Below are 22,663 nucleotides of genomic sequence, written 5' to 3'. Positions count from 1 at the left end.
GTAAATCAAAAGAAATAAATTGAACACGTTTCTCAAGACTAGAAAACAAAAAACTGTGCATAAAGTTTATTTATTTATAATAATTTATTACTTATTCTCAGACTAGTAGGTGTTCTTGATACACTTATTCAAAAGAAAATTGTGGTAGATATTATTTTGTGATGTTATTGTTGTTAGAAAAAGATTGTAGCCCATAGATAGGATGCTTCTATAAGGTGGATGAATGCTAAAAACAGGTCATTTTAGCCCATTGCTAGGTGGTTTCTAGGCAACAGGGTAACGTCATAACATCTGATGTGGGTCAGAACCTCTAGCGGCTGAAGATGTATGTCTGTGCCAAGTTTGGTTGCTCAACTCCTGACGGTGTAGAAGGAGTTTGCAGTCAAAGAAATAAACACACAGAACACAGATTTCTAATGTTATAGGGGCTGATTTTTGTTTCAATAGAAAAACTTTTTTTTTAGGTCTTCAGCCGGAGTTTATTGTAATAAATGATTTAGGTCATCATTTGAAGTTTTCTTTTGGTACCTGTTCAGTTGCAGCTTTCAGGTTCCATTTCATTCATATTTCAACAAAGAAAATGCACTCGAGGTATAGATGGCAGTGAACTGCTTTTCGCTGGCTTGACCTTTCTCTCTCTGCATCCATAAAACACTACATTTTACATTTGCATTTGCTTCTAGCACCATTTTCTCTCTGCCTCCCTGTCTCCTCTCTCACTATCACAGTCTCTGGTTTACCTTCGGTGACCAAATGAGCAAATGACTTTGAAACCATGCTTGGTCAGCATTTTGGCATCCCATTAAGTCATTAGTCCTTCAGCCCACTGTAGAGCTGTCCACCAAAACAGATGAGAAGGACTTACACCTGAGGCTGTTTCTTTTTGAAGCTTCAGAAGCGTAGCATGCTTAATAAAATGCCAAAATGACTATAAATGCTTATCCCTGTTGCCTGTATCAACAAGGTTAAAAATAAAAAAAATCAATTACAAAGATATGTGGATTATAAAACTCCTGTTTACCAGCAGTTTTCTATCTTGTGTGTGTGTGTGTTTAAAGAGTACCCATTAGCGATGCAGCACTGACTGGAGTCTTTTGGTCCTTCCATCAGAGGGATGTTGGCTGGCAAACTAAAATAGTAACCCTTATGTAACCGTGGCCTTTACCCGGTGAAAGGAGATGTCAGCGGCAGTTCTGCAGCATAATGGCTTCATAACTTTCTCAGAGTGCAACTACTAAGCAAAAACAAAAAAGGCATTATAATGAGAGAAAAATAGCTGTTTTTGTACTTACAGATATGTGCATGTCTGTCCTGCAGAAGTGCAGAAACTGTGCTACATTTTATTCAAAGAACAGATTTTAATTTTAATTATTTTGGATTGTTTGATGAAACAATGGCACTGTGCAGACTAGGGCTGCCACAAACGATTATTTTGATAGTCGACTAGTCACCGATTATTTTTGCGATTAGTCGACTAATCAGATCATCATCCATTGAACGTAAAAGTACAGCTTATTGCACCAGCAGCATCTGCTCTTATATAACTATCATTAGCTTACAGCTTTAAGTGTTTAAGATCTGTGCTAACTAAAAATAAAGACAAGATGATAGTTAATTGAATTCTAATTAAATGTGCAGATTGTTTCGGTGGAGTTTAATAACCTCAGCCGATTTACTCAGGAACAAATAAAATACTGAAAAAAGCCAAACAATAACATTTTTAAGTTATCTAAGTGACTTGTATATGTTTAACCTGAGTAGGGCGGTGGGTTTGAAAACGATCTGCCGGGAGTCCGGTGCTCTCATGGCCCCCGGCTAGCTATCGAGCTAGTGGGTAACAGCCGCCTCCGAAAACGTCGGAGCGCTTTTGAAAATACGTGGTGTCTTGATAAACTGAGCAGATATTTGAGGTTTACACAGCTACATTCTCGCCTGAAAATATGTTAAACGTTTATTTTGTGACCCAGAAAGAATAATAAGAGTAATATTAAAACTAACTAGCTGCCGCCATTGTTGACAACTGCGCTGGGCTGCGCTATGAATTCTGGGACAGTTTCTTCTTCTTCGGGGTTTAACGGCAGCTGGCATCCTTGTACATGCAGTGCTGCCATCTTCTGTTTCAGTCCGTTATTACACTCTTAAATCCTGCTACTTATTCCTGCTTTTGTGATCTTACAAAGCTTCAAATGACGCGTCGACTATTAAATCAGTCGTCGACGATTTTGATAGTCGACGTAATCGTGACTAGTCGACTAATCGTGGCAGCCCTAGTGCAGACACAGTATGTTCCGGCAGTTCTTTGTTTGACTGCCTTTAACCTCTGAAAGAAACTGTACTCTCTTAGGATTTTGCAGATTGCTTTTAAAAAAAGAAATCTCAATTTTTGGAATTACCATGGCTACTGGCAACCACATAGCCTCCGCTGGGGCCTCAGCATTCGCCCATTTAGGGCCTTACAGCACTAGAAGTGTGCACTGACGCCCTGTTTGAACTGTCATTCATCAGGCTGACAGTGGAAGACTTTCATAAAGAGAAAAAAACAATGAGTGGAAACCAAGGAAGTCGGGGTTGGGGGCTGAGGGCATGCCTGGCAGAGTGATAGAGGGACATCTGCTGTGCCTCACTTGCCCTCTGTGGTTTCTGGCCTGTCATATTGACCAACAGCAACGCTACAGGGGACTTCTTTACATTCATAGTAGTGCTGTTGCTTTTCTGCTCTTCTGTGACTAATTGTTGATTTTTTCTTACACAGAAAGGTAAAGTTAATGAATTCCTCTATTTTGTAATTTTGTTTCTTTGTTCTGCTTCAGAGATGCATGCAGTAGTTGTAGACTTAACAGAACCGACCGAGAAGCATGTCAGAAATTGCAATTCAGGGAGGAAAACTTCTTCTTTTTTCTTCGAGTTGACCACCCAGCTCAAACTGTCTTGTTAGATTTGCTTCACTCGATTTATTCCTCTGACTATAAAATGCTGGTGTGCAGTTTCTTACCCTTTCTAGGAAAAGCTGCTACCAGTCAGAGCATCTATGCAGAAAAATAAACCCTTATGCAATCTCCATCCCTGTGTACCAATATTTCCCTAAGGTAACTTGACAAAGATTAATCTGTGATTGTGAAATCCGAGTGTCCATTCAATAAAGTTTACAGATAAACACGTATCCCGTTGCAGGATGAAGCCTCTGAAGGAAGCTTTTAACTTGTTTCCTGTGGAAACTCAGTGTTATTGTTGCATCTTAAGTGTGTGCCGTCCTCCAGGAAAAAGGTCTCACCGATCAAGTCTGCCCACTGACAGTTCTCATTTCACCAGGTGAAAACCCTAACCTACTTTACTACATACACAGATTTTATAATGCCATTCTGTGCAATGTAAGACTCACTCACACACACACACACACACACACACACACACACGCAGATGTGAACACAACATGCCGTGGCCTACTTTTTGAGCACCTCTGTTGTAATCCTATCCACGACCAGTGAATAGAAGCGGTGTGGGAAAGCCTTAACTACCATTGTACAGCAGGAGGGCTGAAAGAAAAGGAGGTTGGAGAGGCTCTGCGGGATGGATTTAGTCGCCATCTTGGAAGTGGTTAATTAGCTTGTACTCCGCATTCCTATCCAGTGAGATTAAGCTGTGTCAGCGTATCATGCAAGTGTAGGCAAACATACACAAACAAGCATTTACGCATTCCCCGATAATTACAGTCAGACCGATTCTCAAGCATTTTGTCCTGAAGTGGGCTCGCACGGACGTGAAGGTCTGCCTCTCACTTCTTCAGTTCCAGAGATGGTAATGAGGGATCAGGTGGCAGCGCTGGATACTTGCTCTGAGCGGTGGCAATGCAGATGTTACCTGGTGGCTCTGCACTTCCCTCTGTGAACCAGCTGTGATGGCCAGCTGCCCACTTCGCCAAGGCCTTGGCAACTCCCCAGATGTCTGACCCAGATAGACACTCCAAGAGAGGAGAAGAACACACACACAGGCGCTCTCTATGATACACGAACACACACTCATTTGTACACCTGCGTAGGAGCCCATCGCACAGAGATGCGTGCGCAGTCCCACCAGAGCAGGCGATGAAGGATAGTTGGAGTTTTTATGGCTTATTTTTGGGGCTGTTCTCAAACTTTCCTGATGCAGCAATGTTTCCCCGTGTCTTAAAAAGTTCCTCTGCGAGGCAGTAGCTTGTAATTTAGCGAGTTCAAATCTTGCAACAGTTTGCACGTCGGATAAAAATAATAGAGTAACTGTCAGCAAGTATTTTTCTTCATTTCCCACGATGGTATCCAGTGCATACGCAAAAGGAGAGCAAAGATCCCGCAAAAAGCAGCATGTTTAGGAAGAAAAAGAACTGTATGCACAGATCCTGGAAATGTTAAGCTCAGAATATTAAGCTGAGTCAATACAGAATGTCACAGAGTCATTTATCAGTATTAATACGTCAGCTCTTTGACTGATTGTGTGTCAGTTTGTTTGAGCCCTAAAAATAACAACTTTCCCACATGACTGCTCTCTTTTGCTTGTACAAGTAGTGATTGTTGTTCGTGTTCTCTGGTTCACCCTCTGACGGTTGGAGGCTGGAGGTCATTTTTTTCTGTAACCGTATTGGTACCCTGAAGCTAAACTAGCTTTAATCGCCTACATTTATCAAAACTTTAAAGCTTCGTTTGACAGCGTTGTGTTTGTAACAAAACAGTTTCCCAAGTACTGCTCTTCAGAAAAGTGAAGGCAACACTTTTCTGATTTTGATTTTTTGGGGTGATTTTGTGTTCAGCCTTCATTAGCTTGGCGATTCTGGATTCCTCTGCTGAGAACAACATGGTGTAAAACTAGTCTTGAACCGTAATATTTCATTATTCAAGATGTGTTGTATGATTTAATCGCTGCCCCTTTTGAGCAGTATATATTTTATAACTGCTTTTAGCATTTTGTTTCATTCCCTTGCTGCTAACCGTCGGTGCTGGTCTGTTTCCTTGAGCTGCTCTTTGGTGTCTTTCATCCTGTGATTAGAGAAACTTTGACTCCATCAACTAAGTTACTTATCGCCATAAGATTCTGTGCATATATATTATTTTATGCACAGTATTTTTTATTTTCCCGCACTACCACATATGTAATTTAATTCTTTATTTAAAACAATATTGTCTTTATGGAGCCGAAGCTGGCACTGTTGTTCAGTGCTGCTCGTTGATGCAACAAACCTTTAGTAAGACTTTAGTTTGAAGAGATTTTTTATTCACTTTTTTGTGTGAATACTTGAAATGTTGTTACAAGTTTCCATTGTTCCAGCCATGAAAACAAATCAAAGCTACTTTAATTAACCACGAGGGGTGTAAGATCAGAAAATCACTAAATACTAAATACTGCAGATAACAAAAGAGCCGTCGAGGCTTTTCATCTGTGTGCTGACTAAAAATTCCTTGAAAACTGTGGGTGACCGTGCCTGCCCACCTTGGCTCTTCTTTGTGTAATTGTAGGTGTTTTTCTGCAGGGATGTGTGTGTGCATGTGTGAGTGTGAGTGCAGTCATTATCCTCAATGTCACACTGCATTGCGGTGCAGTAAAAACACTTTGAGTGAGTGAGTACGCGAGCGTGTGTTATATAGTCGGCCCGAGAGCTTCGGTGCTGGCTGATGTGACGGTCTTACTGGAATTCAGATTAGGTTGACAATTACACATCCTTTTTTCTGTGACCTCCAGTTTTTTTTCCTATAAGACAGGAAAGGGAAGTTTATGTTGTCGACATGGCACGCAGCAGGGTAGAGAGATAAATAGGCTGAGAGAGCGAACTTGCTCGTCATAGGAGAAAATGCTGATGGAGGAGGAGAAGGAGGACGATTCGAGTGAGGAAAAAAGTTCACCGAAGAAAGAAAGCAGACGAGATGTTCTGTTGGAGATTGTGAGAAACAAACTTGTGTGTTTATGTGTGTGAGGGGGCAGAAAGTGTGCGTGGATAGTCTCCGGTGCACTGCTTATCATCACATCAATTTACAGCTAAAGCATCCTTGAGCATCGGTTACAGGATCCACTGCTCATCGTCAGTAGTTTGAGCTACGCTGCCCAATAATTTGCGTTGACATCTCGTGACTAAAGTAGGCGTGAAGTTCACGCAGGGGTATCGCAGCTGTGGCTTCCACGACGCTGTGATCTGACCTATCTACAATATTCCCAAAACACAGTCATAAGCAGCTTACCTGCATCTGGAGCTCAAACACATAACTTGCTATTTTTGTGTGTGTGTGTGTGTGTGTGTTTCTGTTGCACGGTGCAAATCTTTGAGGACTTCCCTGAGATTGTTGTCATATTGTTGCCTGCAGCAGCTCAGCTGAGCCAGAGCTGACACGAGAAACGACATGACAACTGTGGAACCAAATCAAAATAGCTCGGCTTTATTGGTATTCGGTCGGGCACCTTGTTTAAGCCAAATCAGACTGGAGGAGCGTGGGCGTCGGAGGAGACGTGATGCATTTTGTCACAGGTTCTGATGTGTGTGTAATGACATCTGCCTCGGTGTATATTTGTTTTGAAATATATATATATAGTTTGCACCCTAGAAAATGGAGCACGGCACCTAATAAACAGTCATCTCAGCCTGCCCTTTGAAAGCCGCCTTCATGGCTTGCAGTCTGCTGCCCTTCTCCCACTCTGGTTGCTTTTGCCCTTCAGGTATATATCTTGCCAGAAGGGCAAACACAGAGCCACCCATTGTTCTCCCCGTTCTAACGTCGACCGCACACACAAACACACGCGTGCAACTGCTGGTCGAGCTCCAGACGAAAAGCCCAAAGCCACAAGCAGTGGAGCGGATGTGTCCCAGGCAAAGAGATTGGATGCCTGGGTAAGCAGTGGACCACACCCGGTAGTGGGAGCTGATGGTAGGCTTGGGAACTAGAGGAAACTCCCATAGGAAGAATAAAGTCATTCCTATTTACGGGCCTTCTTATTTAGAGAAGAACCAGACTCCCGTTTCATGAGCTGAGCAGTAAAATATAGGAGCTGATAAAATGATTTTTTTTAAATCCAGTGAGTATTTAGAGTTTTGGAAGCTGCTTGAAGTCAGAAGATTATTTTAGCTATCTGGTTTGTTTATAGAGAATTCACGAGCTGTTGTGTGGTACTTGGTAGATGTGTGTGTTCCTTTATGTGTATTCCCTCACATTAGGCTCTAATTTTAGCGAAGGCAGCCACCTTCTCATTTGGCTTCTCCTTCTCGCTCATCTCTGCTCTCATCTTGCCAGTATTTTTGTCTCTCACTAACAGCACAGTGTTTTCACTCAAGCTTGGTGCTATCTAGCTGATGCTGGTGAGGTTTGCAGCGGCGTGTCGTGTTTTTACCTGAATTTGAATTTTTCCCATACAATACATGCAGTTTTTTTGTCACTGTGACTCGCGCTGTTGGCGAAGGTGAAGAGGCCGTTTGGCTCCTCTGATGCACATGGAGCTACCAGCTGCTTTGTCATCTGCTTCAGTGGAGGCTCATCAGAAGGGCACAACAAACATGAAAGTTCAGGGAGTCCCCTGCAGACTTGACATCCATTTTCTTGGATCTGACAAGCGCTTCATCAAGTCGCTGTAAACATGTAGGCAGTTTTGTACAGTAACATGTCCGATATTGTAAATGTGCTGGATTTCGTGAAGCCTCGGGATAGACACCCTATCGATGGTGGGATGTGATCCTCAAATGAATAAAATGGATGTTTATGTGAAACGTCTGTACAGTGTTGTGTTAAATCGCACAATTTAAGACTGTTTAATTTATTTGGATTTGACTCTGTTGCTTGGACGTAGCTTCTGTTTCTCAAAAGTCAAGCCAGCATGGAAGTGCCTTAAACCTGCATTTGATCTTAAGAGCACCAGATGTCGATCGCTGCGGTTGCAAAAAGGCCTCTGGTCCCCTCTGGTCTCTGACATGAACACTGTGAACATCTGCCTGATGAGTTTATGGGCTCGGTCACTCGTTTTTAGTCACATTGAATTAAAAAACGTAAACTTTATTTGTAAAAAAAACATCGGTTATCAAAGCGTAAGCCAATGAGCAAGCTTTCATCTGTTTTCTTTTTACTTCAAGATAGTGACGTGAAAAACGCTCAAAGTTTCAGAAACCAGTGACGGACACACAGGCTTCGGTCCAACCATAAATCATCTAATTTATGTGTTGAGGTTCTTATTTCCTTAAGAGGAACATAAGGAAATATGTGCAGTCTAACAGTGGCGGCACAGATGGGAATTTAAGTGTTTATGTTTAAATCAATATTTTAGCAGTTTATTCTTCATTAGCTGTGGATTATTATGGGTTGTCCCTCTGCTGTTGTTGTTATTTTTGTTTGTTTTTTATTGTTTGTTTTGCTGAGAACTGCGTTCAGGTTTAACAAGCAAAGAGCTGCCACCATGACTGGGACTCCTAAATTAATTAACCACCCCTGGCCAGCATTCATCTTCTGGTTATTAAAATGTAGAGCGCAGGAGCATTCCCCGTATTCACACGGTGGAAGAAGTGGTGGAAACAAAAGCCAACATCCTGCTATTGTTTTGGAAGGACAAAAAGCTGAATTCGGGGTGCACGGGTGGGTTCGTGCAGATTAAGTACCTGTTCAGCATGAGATGTGGTGTTAATGACTCTGCAGGACTCCGGTGCATTTTTGCAGTTATAAACTGTGGTAGAGATTACAGTAAGAACAGTAAAATGACAACAAAACACATGATGTGTTATATATTTCAAGTATACTTTATTTTTACCTAAATTGTATTTATATAGTGTCAAATTGCAAGGTGAAGACACTACAGCAATGCAGAGAAAACCCCAACAACCCTCTAGTGAGTACTTGGTGACAGTGGGAAGGAAAAACTCCTTTTTAACAGGAAGAAACCTCCAGCAGAACCAGACTCAGGGAGGGGCAGCCATCAGTCATGACCGGCTGGGGGTGAGGGGAGGAAGACATGCTGTGGAAACAAGTCACAGTAAAAACTGTTATGATTACAGCAGCTGTACTGTAAGCTTTATTATGCTGCCAGTACTGTAGTTTTACATAGAACCTGGTCACAGTGTAGGAGTATCGAGTGTAAACTCAGTTATATGATCCATCACAGCCTTCTCATGCTAGCAGCTGTTTGATGGACTGCTCAGTCTCTGTGGTGGCCAAAATACATCACATTGTAATATTAATATGAATTCTAGTCCTTGAAATTTATCTTTTTTTCATGTAAAAAAAAGCTGATAAACAATAACAAGCCATGCTTGAAGACCCACGCTGCCAAATATACACGTATAGCACTTTATCTTCTTGCATTGTGAATTCTGGCTGAGTGTTTACAGGCCTGGCATGTGCTCTCCTGAGGCGTCTTCTGTTGAGCATCACAGAATCCTCCCCCTAGAACAGCGCTCACAACATCGATCTGAATACAGAGGAAAGGAACTCAGAGCTGTGCAACATTTTTGGAGTCACGCTGATTAAAAAAAAAAAAAAAACTAAAAAAACAAGTTTTGCAGAGTTTTCACCAAAAAATGTTAAAAATGTTCCCACATAAGTTCACTGCATTTAGCATGTGGGCAGGCTGCTGGCTTCGTGTCTGTGCGACTTTTTTAAAGTGCTGGCAGTCGCCCTGCGCATGTGTCATTTGTGTTGTCTTAGTCAGCACCTTCTGCTCCAGCTTGTGCTTTTTAAACTCAAGTTGTTGTTCTTCTTCTTCCACGCACCGACACCTGGGACAGGTGCTGGTGTAAGAGAGGCGGCCTCATTGATTAAGAGATTTGAGTTTCCTTTATGTGCAAGCAGAAACCGTGAGGTGATTTTACACCCAGCATGCTCATCAAAGCAAAGATAAAAGAAAGAAAATCAATGATTCCCTCTGTACATGTTCCCTGTGTACATACAGCATCATAATAACATTCATGTCACAGTGCTGCCCTCTGCTGGGCAAATAAGAAAAGCAAAAACATTTCCAGGCTGTCATCGTGGAGAAAACTGCACATGGTGATCCAGCTTTTATCTCCCATGAATTTTTTACAGGCAGGCGCGCAATCAATCTCAATACGACACACGCATTCAATTAAATGCATTAATTAAAATGTGTGTGTGTGTGTGTGTGTGTGTGTGTGTGTGTGTGTAGTAGCAAGAAAAGGTAGGTCAGCAGGAGGGGTAGCTGCTTAATGGCTTATCAGGACCCTGGCTAGACTGTGTGTGTGTGTGTGTGTGTGTGTGTGTGTGTGTGTGTGTGTGTGTGTGTGTGTGTGTGTGTGTGTGTGTGTGGCCAGCGGTTACTGAGCCATTGACCTAATTTTTGGCTGAAGACTGAGAGTTGAGGTTTACAGTCACGCACTCCTCATATCACACGCGGTCGACTGATTTTCTGTTTCTCTTTCATAAACCTTTTTCCCCCACGCTGAACCTCTCAGACTTAATTATTGTCCAGTCCAGAGTCTGAATGCTTTTTTACTTCTTTGCCATTTTTCTGATCGTCCCCGTCAAGCCTATTGAACCGCCCGTGTTATTCTCCATGCACCTTCTGCCCCCGACTCTATTGATCAAAGGGCTCCAGTAAGAGGACGTCCTCTGAAACCCCCCACCCCCACCTCGTCAGTCTACTACAAATCTCTCACACACCATCTCTCCTTCTCTCTCTCCTTCTTACCAAACTGTTCACAAGATGAGGTTTAGGGAGTGTTACTTTTAGGAGCGTGACTTCCTCACAAGGCAATGAAGCTGCGCTCCTTCTGCCTGGACATTTTTCATCTGACTTCACATTCAGGTATTCAAGCGCCGCAGAACACGCTTTAATCTCTGCGTTAGGTTTTCACTTGGTTCTCCACACTGACGTAAGATGACTGCTTCAGTGCAAAAAGATAAAAAACATTGGCAAACTTTAGGTTTTCAAACAGAGAGTGAAGAAAAAAAACAAGCACAGCTTTTCTAGATAACTCATCAGCATCTGAGGGCCGCACTCGGAGGTTTGTGTTTTCTGTTTTTCTCCGGATGTTGATCAGTCGGGTAGCTCATTGGTTTCCTTTTGCTTTGAACTAGCTTGTTAGCTCGATGGCTTTTGGTTTGGTTCCAGGTTTTAATGAGGCATGCTGATGAATGCCAATGAGCGTACAGTGTAAATGTAGTGTGTTGACATACCATTTGACCGCTTTTTGAGATGTCCATCTTAGTGGGTGTTCGGTTATATTGCACTGCACAGTGTAGATCTTTTTCAGCATCATTGTTGTGACTTATTATGGAATAATTAAATTAATAATAGGACAAGTTGGCTAGTTAGTGAAGCAGCTAGACTCATACTGAACTCTACATCCCTGGAACTGTCTCTTACGTTTAGATGAACAGCTTCAGAATGACTTGGGGAAAACACAAAACGTAAAAAAAGGTTCCCATTGAGTTTATTTTTAGAGCTTTGTGCTTTGTAGTGTTCTGTGAGTGCACGCATGAACCAACAGATGGGTTCACCACAGTAGCCTGGATTTTGTCCCTGTAAAACTGTTTAAGAGGTTGTTTTTGTCAATGATCGTGTTTCTCCGTCAAACCACAGCGAAGGCCACCAGGAGTTCGGCTGTTATTTGAGTTTGGAATGCCTTTAAATTCAACCGCAAAGTACTGGCTGCCTAACCACAGCCTCTTTCCCCTTGTCCATTCAGTATGTGCTCCAAATGCCAAGAAATAGAGAGAGAGAGCGGAGGTTGAAGTCTCTGCTGTGGAACAACATGTGCCTCTGCGGAGCGTGCACGCAGTCTCTTCTGGCCTGTCTGCAGCTCTTTGCACAGTCGCTGTAAACAGAAAACACTGAAGGAAGCGGACTGACTGGTCTCCCGTTCAAAAAAACAAAGCAAACAGAAAACAGTCACGTAGCCGGCCTGTCGTGGTGAAACTTGGCCAGCTGGAGTTATGCTTGGCTTGTACACAGAAGCATGAATGAAATTGCGTCTGGAGTATATTTACGTTCACCGTTTTTCTTGTGCAGGCCTCTTTGCCCCACATTTCTGCTTTGTTGTTTGTTAGCATGTCATTACCTGCCTTTCATCCATCCACTCATGTATCCATCCAGCCATTCATCCATCCATTCGTCCATCCATCCATCCACTCCTTTGTCCATCCATCCATTCATCCATCCACTCATCCATCCATCCATCTGCTCATTGTTCCATTCATTCACCCATCCATCTACTCATTCATTCATCCATCTATCCATCCATCTACTCATCCACCCATCCATATTATTAACCCTTTTTTTGTACCCGGGGTCATGGAGAGGCGAGCTGCCTTCCTGCTATGACACAGCAAACCACTGCTGGCCAAAAGTGATAAATCAGTTTTAAGCTTTTATATTGAGCCGTGACACAAGAGTCTCACCTGCTGTAATCAGCCTCCCATGTTAAAAGAGCTTACTTTGGGATTACATTTTCATTTTATGTTTTATACGGGCGGGTTTCTCTTGTCTCCTCACCTTTTCTCTCTCCCTCTGGCCTCCTTTGCTTTATGTACTCACTCACTGGGTTTTCTCTGTATCGATTGTTTTTTCCATTCACCCTCCTTCACCTGTTACGTGTATATTTCTCTCCATTTTTTGTTTAGTCATTTTTAGTTTGGTGGACATCATAGAGCAATAATATACCAAAGCTAAAGCTTAATTGCGATGTCTTTTTTTAATCCTTGTCTGTGATGACCCAGCACTCATAGAGCAGTGTAGGTCATGTAGCAGTGTTTCAGATGGAGCCTTTCAGTTGGCCTTTACTAGTAGCTGATATTAGCCATTCACAGATATATTGGATAGAGTGATGTCAGAGATTTGCTGGGTTTTGTTTGTTTGTTTGTTTGTTTGTTTGTTTGTTTTTTTGAACAGAACAAAAAAACCCTGAATTGTCTACAACGCTCTCAGAGCTTAGCCTCACACATCCAGTACCTTTTGGACTCTAATATCACATTGTACCTCCCATCATTACACATTACATATTGCATTATATCATTACATGTATGACATTACATTTTTTCTTATAATTTTTGCCTTACCGTTATATACTTTATATTAAACTGGACTCTTCATTAAGTGCACCTTCCTTGTACTGGCTCAGGCCCCCTTTTGCAGTCAGAACTGGATTCATTCTCTGTGTCATAGATTCAAAAAGGTCCTGGTCACATTCCTCAGATTTCTTTCCACATTGTCATGACAGTATCACACAGCTGCTGCAGATTTGTTGGCTGCACATCCACAATGTGGCTCTCTCATGCCACCATATATCAAAGGTGCTCTATTTGCCCAACATCTGGTGACTGTGGAGGACATTTGAATACAGTGAACTTGAGATGATTTGAGCTTTGTGACACGTGACATCCAGCTGGAAGCCTCCATGGGGGAGGGTTTTTTTTTATCTTGTTATAAAGGAATGAACATGGTCAGCAACAACACTCAGGTAGGCTGTGGCATGTAGATGATGTTTAGTTGATAATAAGAGGACCAGCAGCAGCAGCAGCCTGAACTGTTGACACAAGGCAGGAGTGGTTTCCAGTGTGGTCTGCTGTAGGCCATCAGCCTCAAGGTTAAGAGATGCTGTTCTGCATACTTGCTGTAATGAGTGGTTATTTTAGCTACAGTTGACTTCTTATCTGCTTGAAACAGTCAGGAGAAATATCTCCTCATCAGGACGTGTTGACAGTGTCTATGTACTGAAAAGTTGCTGGTGTGTAATTGGCTGATTAGATATTTGCATTAATAAGCACTTGTACGCATGCATACCAAAGAAAATAAAAGCTGTTAATAGAAAATATTAACATATTGAAGGGGTGAAAATGGGGTGATTGTTTATTAACGTTCCAGTTAATAAACAATCACACGAGGTAGTTATTAATTATTCAAAAAAACTGACAACAGCATCAAGAACACACATGCCGTTCCACATTTATCTGTAGGCATTAGCAGCCAATTTAATGGCTGACAGATTTAGCAGGTTGTCTGGAGCATTGACGTGATCAGGCTTTATTGTGCTTGGCTTATTTATCCCTTTATAATAGTGAATGAATAATGCTAACAGGATCTGCCTTATCTGATTACCCACTCAGACGTTTTCATGCAGTCAGTCTTTACATTTTTACATTGGCATGTGAGATCAGCGGGTTTAAGCTTTGTAGATTATTTGGTTTCACCAGTATGATTTTTCTCCTCCAGCCGTTTAAGAAACATATTAAAAAACCACGCAGCTGACCACTTACCGTTTCTGCAGTCTAAGATAAGTGATCTGTGTACCAATTACAGGGATCACATTTCCTTATAAGGGCGTAGTTTTTGCCAAATAAAATATCAGGAAGCCTTGAAACAGTCCAGCGACTGACAAAATTGTGTTTTTTAGCTAAATGAATGGGATCAGGCACCTAAGCCCATGTTCCATCCAAAGAGTGGCTCTAGGTAACCATCCAGGAATTCTTTGGAACAATGTGGGGAAAGATGAGCTGATGTGGAAACGGCTAATTTGAAAGAATGAGTCCAGCATGTGCATATTTCCTTGTTGTCTGCCACTAACTTGGTTGCACTGCGTCTCTAAAAGAGCTTTGGCAGACACTTCTTGGTCAGCGCTGTCGTTTAGTAAAGTGTTCTCTGTCTCTCCTGCAGATTTTACCGGTCACAGACTGCACGGCAGCCACAGGTAAGTGTTTTTGCCGTTTCCCTTCCTTCCTTTCTTTGTCTGTCTCTATACTGAGTTTGTACCCAGGATAGAATTGTATTACATTTGTCAACAAAGCTAACATAACTTTGCGCTCCCATCATAAGTGTTGTTTGATTTTCTGTGGCTTAAAAAAGTGGTTTGGGCCCAGCAAAACTGCAATTACACGAGATGGCCACTAGAGGGAGGCAGAGTACTTCTTTCTAAGTTCTCACCCTCTCAAGTGGTGAGCTTGCTCGTTATTGGGGAATACAAAAAATATAAATCTTAAAGAAGGAGACAGGTGGGTATGATGACAAGTAACGGATGATTTTAATATTGCAGTTGTAACTTTTTTATATGAGCTTATTTTAATGTCATATGTTTGAGTGTGTTGTGTGTGTTTGAGTGTGTGAGAGAAACGTGAGAGGATGTACTGTGAGAGGATGTACTGGAGATGCATTGAGCCGACACTCTTACTTTCACTGCAGAGGGAATATAGTTAAACATAGACTCTTATTACACTCACACAGCACAGAAAGCTACGGTATGATGAACTGGTAAGCGGGTGGAGGAAGTCGGTGGATGACATTGGCGTCGCTTGTAGGATGTGTCAGTTACTTTGAGCTGGGATTACACAGGTAGAGAGTTTGCCTTTGGTCTGTGTGTTAATTCTTATCCATATGAAAACATGAGTCTCTCTCCTCAGCTTGTCCCCTCCTCCTCCACTCCATCGCCTCCCCTCTCTGACTACTGATAGGGCAGACATGGAGTCAACAGAGGAGAGAAGCAGCGAGGAGGAAAGGGAGGGAGGGATGGAGAGAGAGGGAGTTTGGATATGAGGGAAGGACTAAAGTAGAAACAAAGAAACGCTGCAGGTGTGTGGAGTTGAGCGTTCTTCATGTCAGTAGCTTGAAAACAGCGGTGCACGGCTTGTGAAGCGGACGAGGGCGAAGGTTGAAGGGCAGGTAGACCACGTGTGTGAGTTCAAGTTTAATTTGCTCCAGTTTTAACGAAGCGCTCAGCCAGAGTTAGGCAGCCGTTTAGTGGAATTTCTAGTAGTGTGCACCAAGTCATGGCCCTGCTCACCAACGGCGCACAGAGTCTGGGCTCCTATTACTGCCTGATCCGACGCAGGTTCAAGAGGAGGCGCAAGAAACGCTCCGAACGCAAAGGTAACCCACAGAGTGGAAGTTCCCAGACTGAGACTGATGCTGAGCTGGCTTATGTAGATCAGCAGGAAGAGAAACATTATTCACTTGATGTAATAAATCATTTACTCTCACTTTTCTGTCAAATTTTAAATTAGTAACATCACCAGAGTGCTGTGAAATCCCTTCTTCTTTCTCGGTTGCAAACAGTCAGTGTGCAGAATGTAGTTTTTCTTTGTTTCTGTTTCCGTGCATTTGTGTTTAATTTAAGCTTAAACTGTTTCTCCGGAGTTGAATTTTTAAAATCAAGCACGCCTTATTAACTCACCTGCTCCGACGAAACTCGATGCGTGATTAGATTTCAAATGTGTTTTTAGAGCAGTGACTGTTCCTCTCATTTTTGTGTTATGTCACAAACCAAACCTTTACATTTCTTTAAATATTTTTGCACTATATGTTTGCACAAAGTGTTAGTCAGCATGGAAGAAATTTCACACGTATACCTGAACAGTAAAACCAATCCTGCTCAATTCAAATCCTTCTTTTTATTGTTTTCAGTGTTTACCTTTTTATGAACATACAGGAGAGAGCAGCATTTATAGAGAGCGCATTAGAAATCGTTCTTCTGTTGTTGTATAATGTGACTGTCCTCTTGTTTATTATTTATTCTTTTTTTTCTTAGCGTAATCTGAATCTGAAATTGGAGTTTGTCCTCCCTGCGTAGTTCACCGAACGTTTCTGAGGAATTATTTAAATGCATTTGAAGCAGATAGGCGGCTTCTTCCCTGCCCTGTATCTCATCCTCCCCCGCTCCCTCTCTCTGGGTGAGACAGGTCCGCGTCTCTGTGTAATTGAAGTCGAGTGACGGGAGCCCCGGAGGCTCCCAAGCTTTTCTCCCCTGAGTTTGCTGCTCTGCTCTGGGGATTAGCCTAACAGCAAAGGTAGTAATTACTTAGGTGGCCACAGCTCACTGGCAGTATTAGCCGTGTCTCAGCCACTTGCTTTGACACCCACCGCCCTTCGCACCCCCGCCCTGCTCCCCTCACCGAGTCAAGTCCATTCATCCAGAGTAAATCCACCACTGCTGATGCTGCATTTTTAGCCTCCGATTTGCACACTCGGGCCCCGCTCGCGCACAGTGACTCCGTCCATCAGTATTACACAGGTCTGTTTCCCGCCTTTCGCTCTCCCTTATCACCACGGAAATGAAAGTGGCACTTTTTTACACCAGACTGAGGAAAGCGACGACTAAGCAGAACTTTGGGCCAGTGTTGCCCTGCTTGCTCTTAGTCAGCTCTAATGCCCTGAACTGGAAGCCTCCCGATAAGTTGCTTAGTTCTTGAGTTCCTCAGAGTGTCCCACGGGTTAGCGGCTAATGCTAGCCGAGATGAGCTTATAGGCTCACTGGCGACAATCATCTGACAGCGAGTCAAGCAAACCTCACTGCTCGGTTTCCCCGACAGCGAGGGCCGAATCGTCGGAGCACCTCCATGAAGTGGAGCGTCCGTTTTAAGTAGATCATTGTCTTCCACACGAAGGCTTCCTTCTGTCAATGCAAGCACCGATTAGGGTCAGCCGCATGAGTACGCACGTGTCTGTGACACTAACCCACACTGACACTCCAGCTCTGAAGGAAATATCACGTCTAAATCCCCAGTTTTGGTAAAAATGCATTTTTTTATTTGGAGAAAAAGTGTAACAGGAGACTGTCGTTAAACATTCATTTCAACAGCAAACACAGTTTGAAACGCGCCCCCACCACACCTACGTGCACTGACTCCTCAGCTGTCATTACACAGTTCGTGTCTACTTCTTGTGCGGCGGTTTTTTACACCCTCAAACCTTTTCACAGCAGACTTTTGGACTCGTCACAGAGGAACTTGATGGCGTTTGACCTTAACGCTGGCTCTGCGCCACTGTCAGTGTAAAGCATGTAAGTGTGACAGACGGCTGAAACTGTTGAATATAACTGAGCCAGTTTTGTTATTTATCTGTAACAAATGTAAAAAGAAATGCCCTGCTGAGGAGGTCTTATACAAGTCCTTTCAGTTTGTGACTGAGTGAGTGTAGGGATTTACATGAGCTCTCTGGACTCAGCCACATAATAAGATGGATAAACCTGTAATTTTCCCCCACAAGTGCAACAAAGCTCATTGAAGACTGAAGTAAAGTGTTTATCGTGCAAAGTCTGCACACACTGAGAAAAGTCTTTTTAGTCTAAATGACAGAAAACCCCTTCATGGTTGTCTATTGTTGCCTCTTAATGATCCTCCTGTAGCTCGGTTTCAAACGTACGTTCTGCTTCTGTCGCTCTAAAGGTTCGACTTGCATTCAGCACACGGTGCTATCTACTTTTTTTTTGTTGAGAAGAAAAGAAATTGAATTGAATTTGTGCTCTAATGTCGTTTTCTACTGGAATTTGTAGACAGTATTGCATAAAACACAATAATATTACAATGTATAAGTAAGGTCTGCATCCAGTTTAAGTGCTTACATTTATTGTGTGACGTGAACGCTGGCTGCATTGGTGCATCTGCTGAAATATGTGCAGTTGCAGGTATGTAGCAGTGCCTAGTTGAGATTAAGCTCTCTAATAACTGCTTTGCTGTGGGGTCAGGAATAGTTTAGTCTGATTCTATAAACTGATTTAATGAAACCTTAAAATAATATGCAGAAATTTGTGTTTTCAGATCTTTATTGTTGACAACATCAACTAAGTGGGGAAGCTCTCTTTAAGCTAAAAAACATAGACAGTCGGTGCTCAGTATGTTAGCAGGCGTTCTTTATCTTCAGTCATTTTATTCTTATTTTTTATTTTCAATAAATGTGTCGATGCTGTCAGGAAACTTTACAGGTGTGAAGCTGAGATCAAATGAAGGCTCAGTTTGGATGTGTGATCAGACTATAGGTAATAAGTCAGTAATGAGCCCGGAGTGCTGGTGGGTGTGAATTACAGGCATTTCAGCTGATTCTGGTAATTCTGTAGCGAGAGGACTTTAATGAATGTTAACAGACACACCTGTGATTTTTTTCCACAGTCGCAACTCAAAATGTCTGCGGTGGAAATAAGTCTGCAGAACACATTTGTTCTTTATATCGTATTGATGTGATGTATTTCTTGGTTATTTTTCGCGGCAAGCAGCAGCTGGAGACGCACACCGTAGAGCTCATATTTACCTATAGCATTACTACTCACCATGTAAATGTCCCTTTGCTTTGTAAGTGAATACAGTGCACAGTGACTTTCAAAATGCTGAACTTAAGCATATCTTCCAAGTGATAAGTTCTTCAATGCATCTCTCATAAATGTGCCAAGCCATGACACTCGCAGACGATGCTTTCCAATGGGCCGTATATGAAATATGGAAAATGGGGAACAGAGGCCTTTTTCTGCCGTGCCAGCAAAATCTCCAAAATGAGCTTTTGCAACTTGAATAGGGGGGCAGAGGGGGGGTTCTGCACTGCCTGACGCCTGCTATCCATCGCAGTGGAAGAGACTTTGCCTGCAACGCCACTCGTTTCCTCTTAGATAACCTTACGTCCTCTGCACGAAGACATTCTTCTCCTGCTTTTTATACCGTCATTTACCGGCATCATCTCTTTATTTTCCCACTACTTGTTTTAAAATGAGTAACTCTCACTGCCATTTATAAAAGTCACTATCCAAATACTAAGCGTGCGTTCTTAATGATTTCCTTTTAGATTCATCTAAGCTGCGTGTGCACACAAAAGAATTGATTTACAACCTGCGAAAAACCTCCGACAAACTGATTAACATTTGACAACGGTGGCAGAGGAATTCAGATAGGAAACGCGGTCGCATCCATTTACCTAACAATAAAAAGAAACTGTTGATTATGAGCGGTGCCTCATTTAGCGCCACAAACACAGCAGCACTCTGTCACGATAAGAAATGAGTTGTGTCTGCCTGTCTCAGTGTAATTAGCTTTGATTAGCATGCTACTAATGACTGTAACGGCATGACATTGTAGTGAGCCTGCACAAGACGCCGAGGTGTGTTTAACAGGCGCAGAGACACTTCACAGCCCCAGAGATGCATGCACGGATTTGCGTCGGCTCCCTTCATCACCTCCCAGAAAAACTCCATTAGTATAGATTCAGCTTCGCCTTTCATTTAAATGATATGGATAGTGAAATGTTGCTTTTGCAGCTGGTTATTCTGCTGCTTCCATGTCATAGGTGTAGAGGAATTTCTTTTGAGGTAATGGAACAAGACGTAGTGATGAAAATGCGATTTTGCCAACAAATGTGTTATATGGAAATCTTTGCCAGCAATACGCGCTGTGCTTAATTTTAAACATTAGATTTGTACCACATGTAGCGCTCCATCGCAGTTCATATTGCTTTGTGTAAAGGGCCTTGGACTGTACATCTGTCCTCCCCCATTCTCTTTCCTCCCACCTCTCTCATCCTCTTAGGGATGTATAAACACGTTCTCCCTCCCTTTGTCACCTGTCAGGACCTTTTTCATTCAGCAGAGGTTTACAACCTCGTCCTCTCCCGAGTGTCCGTCAGTGCTACCTCCCTGCTTGACTATACCGAGCATGCGGTGTAAAAATTCAACTGCTAGATGACAGGAGAAATCTGCATTTATTTCCAGACCTCCTCATCCTCATATAAACACACAAACACATTCACCGCTCTCTCCAGGATCCCCTAACCCGGCCTTGAATGTGACAAACGGTGTTAGGTTTGAGCGCCCTGGGCGTCCAGGCGAGGAGAGCAGAAGGACGGAGGAGAGGCTTGTGCGAGGGGTGAGATGGAGAGGCTGGAGCAGGGAAAACAAGTGATAAATTTCAGAAGTAAACAGCTGCGAAGAAAAAGGAACCACCGATGAGTTCTTACTGCTCTGTAGGATGTTCTTGAACTCCTGTTAAAACTTTTCTTGCCTTAGTTGTTGGTTTTTGTCGAGCTTTGTCCACAGAAACTTTTTAAATCATTTTAGCCGTTTCGGCAGTCGTTTAATTTTCATCTATGTTATCAACACTTGATGTCAGTGTAGAAACTCTGACATACAGCAGATAGACACGGGCGTTTGTGTCTGCGTGTGAGTCCCCTCCTACCTGTGTGCTCTGTTGGGTGCTTGAGCATTGAGCACAGCAGTGGTGGTCCTGTGTGCCGGGCATGCTCACACGCCCACGCCTTCGCACACTTCCAGACACACTCAAACATACACTCCCTTCCCCACAGGCGCTCGGTACCTATGCTGTGTCATAAATCAGAGCTGTCAAATAGATTTTACAGCTCCTAGTGAAAAGAGGAGAGGCAGCCACCCAACAACCTTGAAAAGATGGAAGAAAGCAAAAGTAGAGAAGTTTTATTAATATGAAACCTGATACCTGGACCTAAGGAATCTATAAAAGACTGACAGCACAGTTTTTCACCCAGTGCACATACGAAGCAAACTGAAAGTATCTAGGTGGTGTGAGCATGATGTGTTACCACGGTGACCACTCCATCTATAAAAGCACTGTGTGCAATGAGTCCATATGATGGTATTTACGGTTATTGTGTCTTTGGCGGACTTTGGCTTCCAGAGTTGCTGCCAAAAAAGTTGTTTAGAGCTGGCAACCAGCCCGCTGGGGATGGGTGGGTGGGGGGGATTTACTGCTGCGCTTGGGTAACGTACCCACCATACCACGCACTCTAAGAGCGACGGGGCTGCGTCGATGCAGCTTCCTACACTTTTGCTTTCACTGTGGTGCTGCTTAGAAGAGACGGGCACACTGCAGAGTTTCACTGTGACTCGTAGCACGAAGAGAAAGCAAATTATGGTAAATCTTTAAATATAACATGGAGGATATTGACGATGATAATCAGCGATCATAAGCAGATACAGGTTTAGAGGGCAGACAACCACAGAGTACCGTAGTCCCAGACTGATTGGGAGTGGTTGCTGAAGGATGCTGGTGATCGCAAAAAGGGGTACGGTGCTGCCCCAAAAAACTTGTCTGCAGTTTGCTTTGGAGACGGCGACTTGTCTGCAGACATCAACAATCAAAGCAGTCACAAGGAGGTTTGTGGTCCAGCACTGACAGCCAGCAACCTCCAACAGTCACTCAGCAACCAGTCAGGGTGGTTGTCAGTGGGTCACTGAGCGGTCTGTAGGGTTGTGTGAGTGAAGCCTTAGCTGAACAGCTAAAGGTAAACAGGCCCATCTCAACATTATGTTGTTTTATTATTATACTGTTAGGTGGGTGTGTAAAGATTCACTCGGACTTATTAAAAATCCAAATTTCATGTGGGAACTAAGATCAGTAATTTAAGTTTTTTGAAAGAAAAAAAAACCCACATACAGTGATAGTAGTTAGTGACCATGCTTGTGACCCGTGCTGTGAAATGTGAGGATGTAACTGAGGAAATAATTACAGAATCAACTGCTGTTGAATTTTGATGGTTTACTGTAGCTTTAGGAAAAGACTGGGCGCTGTAAAATACTTAAAAGCAGTCTTGTTAATGGAATAATAACCACCAAAAATCACGAGTAATTCATCGGGGAGCTGTTAATCCATCCAGTAATGATCAGTGTAATAATAGCAATAACAAAACATGCCGGGGCAAAGATTTGTTGCGCTAATGATCTGCCGTAGGTTAATTTTTCCATGCTGTTTATTATGAGACCAAAGCAGTTTTATGATCCTGTAACCTCAGAGTTGTGTACTCGTGTTGTGTCAGTTGTTCCAGACAGCATTACTCATTCTTTAAGTGGGTATTTGATTCTTGTCTAAAAACTGGGAGGGAAACATGAAGCCCATTTTTTACTATCCTCATCCAGGTGCATAAATTCCCCGATCGCTGGAGGCTCAGAGGACGTCAGTGTCCGAATGCCTGCCTCTTAATATGCAGAGCAGAGGAAAACATG

The 22,663-nt window shown here is 42.8% G+C and overlaps 1 protein-coding gene across 2 annotated transcripts in view; it reads left to right on the top strand.

Moving 5' to 3' along the window:
- Positions 1–22,663, top strand: part of adarb1b (adenosine deaminase RNA specific B1b) — a 123,384-nt gene that overhangs the window by 61,444 nt on the left and 39,277 nt on the right. The window contains exon 3 of one of the 2 annotated variants that reach the window (XM_026144966.2): positions 14,599–14,632. Coding sequence is in view for 1 of the 2 variants with exons in the window: in XM_026144965.2 (XP_026000750.1) it covers positions 15,705–15,804 (100 nt within the window). In the remaining variant the exon portion in view is untranslated. Of the gene's footprint in view, positions 1–14,598; positions 14,633–15,663; positions 15,805–22,663 lie in introns of those variants that run through there. The other variant, XM_026144965.2, reaches the window with a different exon arrangement.

The sequence above is a fragment of the Astatotilapia calliptera genome, chromosome 16 (genome assembly GCF_964374335.1).
Source record: "Astatotilapia calliptera chromosome 16, fAstCal68.1, whole genome shotgun sequence".
Classification (NCBI taxonomy): domain Eukaryota; kingdom Metazoa; phylum Chordata; class Actinopteri; order Cichliformes; family Cichlidae; genus Astatotilapia; species Astatotilapia calliptera.
This window is presented reverse-complemented; position numbering and strand designations above follow the sequence as displayed.